Source organism: Melampsora larici-populina (assembly GCF_000204055.1).
Source record: "Melampsora larici-populina 98AG31 unplaced genomic scaffold MELLAscaffold_61, whole genome shotgun sequence".
NCBI classification, from domain to species: domain Eukaryota; kingdom Fungi; phylum Basidiomycota; class Pucciniomycetes; order Pucciniales; family Melampsoraceae; genus Melampsora; species Melampsora laricis-populina.
Window position 1 is genome coordinate 149,686 of NW_006768825.1, and position 12,177 is coordinate 161,862.

A 12,177-nucleotide genomic window follows, 5' to 3' on the forward strand; every position below is an offset into this window, starting at 1 on the left:
CCACTCTTCCCTTGCTGAGCTACATAGATTTGAATCATTGTATTTTCCACATGTAGCTTGACTAAGTTGGGGGACTGCTCACTACAGAACCAAAGAAGTCCTCGACCTTAGTTAAGCTACATGTCAAAACTACACAAATGTAACTTGATGTAGCTCAGTGACACCACGGGAATTAAATAGTTCAAACCCGGATTGAACCAAATTTTGGTGTCCGGGTTTGAATTTTCCTCAAATCGTGAAATTTGTTCACAACTTGTTTGCAATAGGTTTGCCGGTTTCCCTTGAGCGGTACTCTTTTGGCCCCACATTTGTATTTACAGCTTCATCATACAACAACAACCCTGATTCCAACCATTCAACCAACACCGCAACCGCTACGCTCCGCTCAGGTTTTTGACCTATTTTGGGAGCGGAGCGCAGTGCTGCGCTCAATCTCACTACGCACAATATCGCTCTTTTTTATTTTTTTTCTTACTTTGGTGTGCGTAGTGCAACACCAGTGTGCGGCGCTCATCACTACAAAAGACCTGAAAAGTCTAAAAAAAACATAAAAAAGAGACTCGAGCCCTGGCTCTGAGCGGAGCGATATGCTCCGCTCAGGACTTTCCTCTCCTCGGAGCGCGGTGCGCAGCCTCCGCTCTGGGTAGCGGAGGTTTGAGCGGATGCCAAAACCGCTCCGCTCACGCTCATTTGAGCGGAGCGGTTGCGGTATTGATTCAACCATCTTTCCTGTGTCATGCATCCTCAGTCTTGAATCTTATTCTTGATCCTCTGTACAATTGGTGAATCCTTGGTGACTGATGCTGAAGGTTGTTGTTGTTGTATGATGTACTGTACATATACAGGCCGAGCAGAGTACCGCTTGAGGGAATTTGGCAAATGTATTGCAAACAAGTCGTGAACGAATTTCACGATTCGAGGAAATTTTGAACCCGGACACCAAAACTCGGTTCAATCCGGGTTTGAACTATTTAATTCCCGCGGTGTGAGGAAGCAACATAAAAGGATGCTTTTAATTGTACAACATGTAGGCACAGAGAGCGCATACATGGCTGAGCAGCGGGCAGAAAATCTTGGTGTGCTTGCCAAAAGGAGGAAAAGAAAATCCTCTCCACCAAGAAGAGCTTAAGCCTTCAGGTCAAAAAGCGGACCTTGGGGGTAAGTCCCTCTGGCAAAGACGCCTGATTCAACTTGTTGACTGACAGGTGTCAAGCCTTGAGGGACTTTGTTAACTTGGTGCATCATGGTACTTGATCAAAAACCCTCAGTAAACAAAGTCAGAAAGGTCCTCACACTATCATTTATCCACATTAGAATCATATGTCATCTATTCTTGTAACAGAAACCATCATTCTGGCTGAAACACCTTCCCAGCTACACTTCAAATAAGAAAGAAAAGTCCTGTTTGTCTGGCCAATTCAAACATCTAAAGGAAAATTTGAGTTACAGAACCTCCATACCTTTGTTTTTAACATCAGAAGCACTGTATCCGTGTGGCGGTCTATTGACGACAAGCGCACACAGACTGCATTTGAGGCACAAAGGCAACTTGTATTGCTTGCCGACAAGCAAACACCACTCGAACACGGTGAAGTTTACCAGTGGCAATCTGGGGGAAGCCAAGTCCCTCAAAGGCAAGAAAGTAAGGAGGGAACTGCTCTACATCTGTGTGGGTGTCAACATCAGCATGTTGAAGGAATGAGGCTGGCCCATTGCACAAAGCAGATCACGGAGGATAAGTTGGTCAAGTTGGGGATTTCTTCAACTCTGTGAACTTTCCGGGAGCAAAGTATTGCACGGTACAAATCCGACCTCGCGGGACAGCTACGGCGCGTGTTCTAAGCGCGGGTCGGTTAACAACGTCCACAATCAGCTCGGTCCATTAGGTTCCTTTCACGCCTTTTAGTCAACGGCTATAACATCTGATGATTGACGGACGCAGCCCAACCTCGCTTGGTAGCTTCATCGTATCATCACCGACCCTCACCAGCTGAGATGAGGCTTCCTATATCTGTCACACCTTCGAAGGCTGTGCAGAGTGTGACGACCGATTCGACATGTACCGTTGTCAATGGAGAAACCATCATAGTCGAATTGCAAGGCAAGCTCGAAATCTCAAGTCATGATGAGGATATCGATGAGAATTCGGCGCGAGCAGGCCTAGAAATTGGGAAACTCGACGTCTCCGATCCAGTGAGCTTGTTGTTTCTTTTACTTGAGCTTTTCAGGACAAAACTTCAGTTATTGATTTGCTTCGTTGAATTGTAGAGAAAACCTTTATTAACAATTGGTAATCATCAACTCGAAGGCAAGATTGTTGAATTCCCATCCCCGCTGGCTTTACTTCGTAAAATCGAACTTGGAGCTTTACCATCGCCTTCCGATACTCAAACCCAATTAGACATAATAGCCCTTGTGAACCGTAAAATTGTCTTTTCCAAACGACCACATCCTATAGTCAAAATGGAATGAATATGAACTCACGACTTTGAAGACTGTCATCAAAGTCAATGTCATGTAGATCATGCTATAAGTGAATTTCTGAATGTTGAAGACATAAATTTGCTCCCTAGATTATGAAAGTGCTTGAGTCAAAGGGAGTCTTCATGTTATAGCGCGTTGATACAACGCGCTCAAGTCTCGCATCTTTGTTGGACAGCATAAGCAAGAATCTGCCAGGCAATGAATACTTTTGCATGCTACTCTCGGCAGACACCATAGCGTTGCCATCAGTAGTGCTACTTTCAAGTATACACCTCGAGCCAGGGTCAGCAATTGCACGAATGGAACTACGCGTTGATCAGTTCCGGAGATCAGAGTGACACAACTGCTTGTTACTTCAAAGATAGTTTTCTCACCATAAGAAAGAAAAATGACAAAAGTATAGGCGAGCCAGCTCGAAAGCCGGCCCGTCCGATCAAGAGATTGAGCATCGGCTTACATCATGGACATAAACCCGACAGCGGTGCTGGGTGAAGCGGAAGGGTCGCTGTGCGATGCCCAGACCCACTGCCGACAGTCAGGTATCCTTGATCACCCAAGACTGCGAACGCAAGGTAAGTATGAAGAAGGGCTCCACAATTAGGACTATATACATGGTTCTGCGCAACTTATGTTCAAACCTTGAATGCTGCATCACGCATCCTTGCTGGTGCTTGATTGTACGAGATAAAGAGAAATATATGAAAGTCGCGACTCGCCGATTCAGCCTTGTAAGAAACTTCTGTTCAGATAAGAGAAAGCCTCTTTTCCTCCATCTTCTTCATGCAATAGATTTGAAAGCCTTTTACAAGAAAGCTGTTTGGAATTTTTCATGGGCTTAATGAGTTTGAACTTTGCTCAAGCAATCAATGATTCGTGGCGTTTCCATGAAGGCATTTCTGTTCGTTTGACGAAGTCCCTGCAAGGATGCGTGATGCAGCATTCAAGGTTTGAACATGAGTTACGCAGAACCATGTATATAGTCCTAATTGTGGAGCCCCTCTTCATACTTACCTTGCGTTCGCAGTCTTGGGTGATCAAGGATACCTGACTGTCGGCAGTGGGTCTGGGCATCGCACAGCGACCCTTCCGCTTCACCCAGCACCGCTGTCGGGTTTATGTCCATGATGTAAGCCGATGCTCAATCTCTTGATCGGACGGGCCGGCTTTCGAGCTGGCTCGCCTATACTTTTGTCGTCTCTCTCACATTTTGTTTCATCGCAAGAGGCTCTCATCGACTTCAGAAGATCCTCCACAACGAAGTTCTAGAGCGCAGACATTTGTTAAGCAAGCTATTCAAAGCCCACTACTGATAATAATACAGGCTCAGCTTTTAAGGAATATACCCAATGTCCAACCTGATCAACTTTTTCAACTAATCAACACACTTGTTCACTGTCCTCTTACTCAAAAAGATTAAATGAACGTATTCAGAACAAACATTATTTTAATCTAAAAAGGTTTCCGAAAAAACTCTAATGAATAGTAGTTGAAAAAACTTGAAAAGCTACACAATTGCTAAAAAAAATTAGATAAGAAAGAGATATATATAAATAAATAATTAAATATATACATTTGGGGAAATTGATCAGAACTACTAGGAGAGATAAAATAAGAAGAGATAACAAAGGACTAATTAAAACGATAATCATCACAACAAGATAGATCCTATGAACACGATTTCAGTAAAGTGATTTTTTTGGAAAAATGAAGAACGGTAACAAAAGGTGAATATACATTATGTCGGAAGGAATAATCGTTATGAAACACGAAAAGGAGAAAAAAACATTCATGGTCTTTTGAAAGCTGTCACCGTTTGATGGGGGAGAAGGCGGTTCAAGGTCGCCGACTTGGTCCAGGCGATCGATTCAAGGCTCCCATTGCTCGATACCGCTCCAATTCGGCTTGTAGCCTGCAAGTCGAATCCCGCGATTGCAAGTCAGTTTCATTGAATGCGAAAGATGTTGATCATAAAATCACCAATGAAAAAAATGATAGAAATCTCTTCAAACTCACCGCAGTGTTTTCTCTTTCATGTCAGCTGCATCACGTTCAGCTCTTCGTTTAGCTAGCTGTAGTTCGCTCTCGGAGGATTGCTGGAGAAGTATCGTACACATCAGTTGACAAGTTATCGTTTACAGCTCATATTATCTTAATTGAGACTGAAGACCACTCACCAGATCAGAATTTTGTTTCCTGAGTGTCAACAACTTATTCTCAAAATTTGATATCTCATCCCTCAATCTATTCCTGGACCTTTCCGAGTCCATCAACTTAATCTGTAAATCTTCCAATGATCTATCCGATCTTCGTGTAGCTCGTACTACATTCTCTTTTTCTTGTTCTAATTGATTAACCAATTCATCATATTCTTTAGGATCGATCGACATCAGCTTTCGGTTTAGGTTTGATCCTGCACTAAGCGGTCGTGGTGAACCAGAAGCCATAGAACGAGTCTCCAAATCTACAATCTTCAAGTTCAGGCTCTTGATCTTTCTCTCTAATTCAGTCTACAACCAATCCACAATGACATGCATTCGTCAGTGTGAAGTAGAGACCCCTCACAAAATTAAAAAAGAAACCTCACATTTGCTTTGAGCAAATCAGTACTTTCGGATCTTTCTCTTGCTGCTTCGATCTGGCAACTATGCGCACGCCATCCAAACCTTGTATCAGGAAACTACTTTTACACTTCAAACTGGTATCGTTGACAGTATCTACACCAAGCAAAAGAATCTTTCAAAGGTCGTTAAGACTTACTCATTGGCAAATGCTTCGGCTTTCTTTTGTCGTTCCAAGGCGATTGAGCAAAGATCCGACTGATCTTCTAACTGACGTTTCAACTCACTTCGCTCTTGTTGAAGGGTTTGCAAGACTCGATCGTTTGTCAAGCGACCTTTAGTATCGTTTATCCGACCAATTGACCATGATTGATATGTGTTAGTGCGTTCAATATGCGCGGGACTTGCGGCTGTCACTCACCTGAATTGGCAGATAGGTATTCAGTGCCGATTTCTTCCAGTCTCTGTTCCAAGGACTTCTTCGCTGTGACCAGGGCAGCTCTATCGGCTTCCGCTTCATCTCGAGCTGCTCTTAGATCTCTCACTTGACTCATTAGATTAACTATCTGTGAAGATTGTTCAGCTTGTGCAACCACAGCTTCGTCATAAGCCTTGGTCACATCTAATATTCTGGATGTCAATCAACCCAAACAATATCAGCATTTGTGACTTTGGAATGCAGATCACGATCGTGACAAAAAATCAGACTCACTTAGTCTCGAGTCTTTCTTTTTCCTTACTGAATCCACCTCTTGAATACATTCCATCATCACTCTTGATCTGTAATTCGTCTCGCTCGGTCCTGAGCTGTCTAGCTTCTTCCCTCACTCGCATTGTCCTTTCACGTTCCATCTCTAGCTCGGCCTAGATATGTGCCCAAAAAATCGATCATAAACCACATTGCACAATTAGTCTTAATCTTTAAGCTTCGCCAACAATGAAATGATAACAAAACACTTACCGCTAAACTCTCTAATTCTTGCTGAAACCTTTGTCGAGTAGCTTCCACTGTATAATCTCGATCATTCATGGCTCGATCGAATTGAGCTCTAAGTTCATTCAATTCCGCAACCGCTCGTTCCGTCTCTCTTCTAGCTTTCGTAAACCCGCCGCCTTCATCTTCAACAAACGCTTCCAATTCTCTCACTTTTTGTTCTGCTTCTCTTGCTCTTCGTTCGGCCGCTTCTCGATCTTCTACAGCTTCTGCCCTTCGACGTTCAACATCGGTTAGTGAAACCCTTGCAAAGGTCTCAAATATGATTGATTGTCGAATTTCTCGTTAGCCTTTCACCTCTTCGGTTTTCCAAACGCTTGACTGCATTGATGACATCATCCGGGTCTACTCACCTCGCTTTTTTCAGCTTTCACCCGAGCCACTTCAGCAGCCTCGATCCGATCACGATAAGAATCTGCTTTCCTAGATTCTCAGTAGATCATCAGCTAACAAGTTACCACGAAGTAGAGTCTTGTCCGATGCAACTTACTGTTTCCAAGAAGCAAGTGCATGCTCCAGGTCACCGCTTGATGCTCGCTCGATCTCGGCTTCTTGTAGTTCGACTACCAATTGACGTTTCTCTTCAGCCTCCAATTCACGCAAATGTTCCAACTCATCGTTACGTCGTCTAGATTCCATCAGCTCTGCACAAAGGGGCAAGCGGTAGATATCAGTATGAATCAATTCAACCATGGTCATAGGATAACTGTTGCACTCACCAGCTTCAAGTGAGGTCTTAATTTGCTGAAGCTCATTCTAAGATTCACGAATATCAGCCGTAAGAAGAAACAATATCAGTCAGCGTGTAAGGTAGTCTCAGGAACTCGGGTCCCGTCCATTATCATCGAAACTTACAATCTGCATTTTCTGGTTTTCCAAAGCTTGAGCGCCTATCCGATTCTGTTGAGCCAAAGCCACCTGATCAGATTCTAACCTTCCAAACCGATTATCTAATCCATTCGTGATTGAATCTTGGAATTCTTTAAGCGTTTGAGTTCCTTTTAATCTAGCTTCTTCTGCTCGATGACGTGCTTCAACTTCTTCTCTTAACATTTCTTCTAATCCTTCATTTTCTTCATTCAATCTTCTTCTTAATTCTTCCATCGTTCTAGATGGATTACTTGATTCTTCATTGACAGTTTCTAAGATTTGTCTTAATTGACATTCTAAATGATTTCTGATCACATCCGATTTCATTTGTTGCATCTTTAAAACTTCTAAATCTGCTTGAAGGTTATGATTGGCTCTTTCATACTTTCGTACAGTTTCTTCTAATGGAATGTTCGAGTTTCGATCTTGTGCTATATTTTGATCAATCTCACGTGACATTCGTGCAACTGAGCCAGGTCGGCCATGCCCACGTTTGAAGGCAGCCCCATTCGAGAGGTTCTTCATCTTGTCGATCAAGGGACGTCCTAGGCCATCTAACGAAGAGGCACTATATCATCGGGACGACAAATTGAAGGAAACAAAACAATCAGTGGATGTGTAACCTAGATATACACGCTTGGACACACTTACATCTCATTCTCCAATTCTTGATTAGCTTCCTGTAACTCAGCCAAGAGTTTGTCTCGAAAAGGTTCATCGCCACCTTCGCTAGGTGGAGCTTTGACAAGATTGATAAGATCAGAGTAGCGTTGTTCGATCTGTCTTCTCATTCGTTCCATCGTCGCCTTACTTGGACCCGCTGCGCTCCGATCGTTCAGTTGTCGTTCAAGATCGGCGATTCGATTCTCATAATTTCTCTTGACTAATGTACTGACCTCCGTGCCGGCCATCACGTTCTGGACCCAGATCATCAATGAATATGTAGCAGTGATTTAGGATCAGCTGAACTGACTATAGAGCAAAGAGCTTGACATGTCAGTCTTACCTCAGTATGAGTCCGACGACCAACATTACCCATCGATGTAACCGGTAAGGCATTAGACTTGGCGATTTGAAGCTCAGACTGTAGTTTTTTGACTTGATAAGGTAGAAGAAATATCATTGATATCAGCATCAATTCAACACAAGTAAAGACATATGGTATCGCAGAGAGTTTACTCACTAGTGGATTCCGCTGTTGACCGAGCCAACTTTTCTTTTTCTAAACTTGATTTTAAAGTTTGAAGTTCACGGGCCGAATTAGTTGGATCCCCCATCCCACTAACTTTACGTTCTTGAAATAATGCTTGACGTCCATTCACTTTTTCTTTTTGTAATTCACGTGATAAATCTTCACTTTCACCTTTTAACCTTAAATTCGTTCTTTCTAATTGTTTTACATACCCTGCTTGTTCTTTTAATCTGGCATGAGTTTCAGTTAATTGTCTATCTGTATATTTTTTAGCTTCTTCTAATACATGGACATGTTCTACTATTGTTTTATCTTGTAATGAGATCGCTTTATGTAATTCTTGATTTTTCAATGTTAATTCTTTTCTTAATCCGGCTGCATTCTTTTCATGTTCAGATACTGCATCTTTATGAACTTTCAAATCTTGATCCATTCTTACATTCTCGTTTTCTAATTCTATTCGTTTAATCGCCTCAGCCTCAAGTCTTGTACGTAAATCTTCAACTTGTCGACTCCATGCTGATCTTTCACGTTCAATCTTTAACATTGCGTCTTCCATATCTTGAAATTTCAGGTTACTGGCTACTAGTTGTTTTTCTAAGCCTTCTTTCTCTTTGGAAGTACGATTGAGTGCATCATTGGATTCAATTTGTTTCGATCTGACATCTTGTAATTCGATTTCAACTGATCGCTTCGCCCGATCTGCCTTTTGAAGGGCTAATTCCAATTCAGATAATTTTTGAGTCTGATTCTCAATTCGCCTGTGAGATTCATAAGCAATGTAAATGTCAGTATCTCCTCTGACATACCATCCAGATCAAGGTTTTATACGTACTCTGTTGCCTCTTTATGAGCTTCAGCCGCTAGTTTGTACGATTGTCGAACCTCATCGCACTCAGCTTTCAATTTTGCTTCAGTCTCATTCCCAAGTCGTTTCAGGTTTGACATCTCCGTCAACAATTGATCGTGTTGTTCCCTAAACTTATTCAGCTCTTCTTCTCTTGCCTTTGAAACCTTTGATAACTTATCTTCTTCACCACATTTAGCTTCTAACAAACTACGAGTCTCATCAAGCTCAGTTCTTAATGTTTGTTCATTCAAGTTGAATCGTTGAATTTCTTGTTTCGAATCATCAAGTTGCCGAGTTAGAGATTCGACTTTGATTTCAAGTTCATTTGATCGCTTCAAGTTGGCTTCTTTTTCCTTACTGATGATTGATCGTTGATTCTCTAAACTTACCGTCTCAGCCTCCTTATGTTTCAATTTGGATTCATAATCGATAATCAATTTCTTCAATTCACTTAATTGAATTTTGCTATTTGTCAATTCTTTCTCAACTTGCTCTACCTTAGCTTTCAATTTCTGTGAAGATTCCATCTCGAACTCTAGCTTCCCTTCTAATTCAGCTATCAGCACTTTCAATCTCTTCTCACTCCTTTCGAGATCCTCTTCATTTTCCGTCAGTTGTCTTTTAAGGTCTTCGTGGACTTTTGACAGTTGATCTCTTTCAGCTTCGAGTGTTGCAATGGATTGATCTTGTGCGACAATCTTTTCATTGAGATTTGTTTCTTTTTCACTCAATTGTTGTTGAGTTGCTGAAAAACCCTCGATACGTTGATTGAGTTCAGCAATCTGATTTTGAAGCTCGTTACGATCAGCCTTAGTAATCTCGTGTAAGTTCAACTCCTTCTCCAACTGATCCTCCAAACTCTCCAACTCCTTTCTTGTCGTCTCAAGCTCTTCTACCAAAGCTACTTCCATCTCCTTTGACCTTATCAATTGCTCTTCCTTATTCAAACTTAACATCCTTTCTTGTTCAAGCTCTCTGTCCACCTTCTCCTTCTCTAATTCGATTGCCTTCCGTAAACCCTCTACTCTTTCCTTCTCTAATCTCTCTTTTTCATTCCGCTCTCGCAACTGGTTCAATTCGTTGGTTTTCTTCCTCATCTCCTTATCATCTCTTGTCGCCGCAAGTAAAGGTCGAACACGGGTGTAAAGTTGCCACCATGGCCAGCCTTTGAGTTCATTGTAAATTCTTGCATTGCGTTGGATCGTGCGAATGGCCATAGCTTTGTTGAGGATCTTGCGCATCTTGCGCCGATGAATGAATGTACGACAATTTGCTTGTAAGTTGGTGAAGATGTCGAATAATCCTTCATCTCGGCGTTCTTCGAGCTCTGCTAAAACACCAGACTTGAAGAATACTTTCGTAAGTCCAATCTTATACACGGATTCATCTAATTCAAGTGCCCCGAGCATTCTGATCGATGCCTTGCGACCGTCCATATAGCCATTCGGGATGATCCCCGGTGTAAGCACCTCATATCGTTGTCGAAATTCAACAAATGGGAGTCGATTTGGATACCCAAGACGAGCAATCCGGATTCCTTCGAGTACACCGTTACATCTCAGCTGATCTAATACTAACTTCACATCGATCACCCCAGGCCTTTTATCCGGATTAGGCACAATACAACGAACAAAGTGAGGTTGAGTCGATTGTAGTTGATTCATCAATGTACCAAGTTGTTCTTTGTGACGTTGCCCAACAGTACGGAATGCACCACGTTTCACTCCTCTTCGTTTGTTCATTCCCGCGGGTCCAGGAGTGGAGGAAGCAGCAAGATCGTATGAAGAAGTTGAGCTTGCAACAATGCCAGCGGAATCCGGATTCGCTTCACGATACTCCTCAAAGAGGGAAGCCACAAACTTGTCGTTAGAACTTGCAAGGACATTGGTGAGATTGCTATTCAGTGGATCTTTGTTCTTCTCTAGCCAACCTTCAGTTCGATACTCGACTTGACCGGCATAATGTTGAATGATAAAGCCAGTGTTGGAATTGAAACGGGACTTGATGAACTTGGGGTTATTGTCTTTGCTCATGAACCCAATCAATTTTTCAGTAAACGTTGTATCAGTTGCTTTAGGCATGATACATTCTTCATCCAAACAGCTCAAGATACCAATCGGTTCGGAAGTAGACTCAATCAAATCGATAGTAGGCTGGAGATCGAGTCCAAAGTTGACAAAATCCCAATCAATATCTTCACGTGAATATTCTTCTTGTTCAAGTACAAACATATGATGATTGAAGAATTGTTGAAGACGTTCATTGGTGTAATTGATGCAAAGTTGTTCAAATCCGTTGGTTTCAAAGATTTCGAAACCTGCGATATCCAAGACGCCAATAAAAGTAGATTTGGTGATCGAAGCGGACAGGCTGTTGTGAGTGCCTTTTTGATTCTTGTCCAACATGCTATTGATTTTTTCAATCAATTTTCCAAAGGATTTTTCATAAAGGGTGGTACACAGCGACGAGAGTTCCTCTTTGACTTGTTTCGCACTCCGTTGTTGAGTGACGAACTCCCGCCCTGCTTTGATCTTCGGCTTCAGTAAACTCTTCTTGAACTCTTCAAGATTAGGTAGGCCGAGAAGATGAAAAGTTTTTTCGAGATTGACGAGTGAACTAGTGTCTTTAGCAGATTGAATGTATGCAACATCTGAGCGATCTGACGTGATGACGATATTTCCAACATGCAGAATGATTGAGATAATTTTGAAAAGGTTAAACTGTTCTTCTTCAGTTAAGCCCACTACATTCAAACTGTCTTGCAAACTTCTCCATTCATCCAAGTCATTCATTCCATCGACGGTCAGCTTAGATTTATTGAGGTAATCGTAGTCTTTTGGTTCAGTACTATCTAGTAATAGCCGTTCAGCAAGTTTCTCGTCGCCCCCACCCCCAGATCCGGTTGAACTACATCCAATCAACAACTGATAAAAAACGTGAAATGCGCGCTCCTTTTCACTTCGCGAGGTTACTCGGGACTTTTCAAGAAGATACCAGTCGATATTTGCCCCTGCTATCGCGCCAATCGAGTTAAATTCGATTCTCACAAACTTTCCCTGGGTCACAAATAGTCAATTATGATCAGTATGTCAGAGAATGTGATGAAATGGCATGGGTAATAGGGACTAGGAACTCACAAATCGGGAAGAGTTGTTATTTCGAACAGTTTGAGCGTTCCCAAAAGATTCCATGATCGGATTAGCCTGTAGGATCTGACGTTCGAGTTTAC

At 42.2% G+C, this 12,177-nt stretch overlaps 1 protein-coding gene across 1 annotated transcript; it reads left to right on the forward strand.

The window, feature by feature from the left end:
* Positions 1–1,995: 1,995 nt before the first annotated feature.
* On the forward strand, positions 1,996–2,472 carry MELLADRAFT_112052 (uncharacterized protein; the record flags this gene model as incomplete). The annotated part of the gene is made up of 2 exons (XM_007416463.1): positions 1,996–2,193; positions 2,269–2,472. The coding sequence occupies 2 exons, from the start codon at positions 1,996–1,998 to the stop codon at positions 2,470–2,472; spliced, it is 402 nt and encodes a 133-aa protein (XP_007416525.1).
* Positions 2,473–12,177: the final 9,705 nt, after the last annotated feature.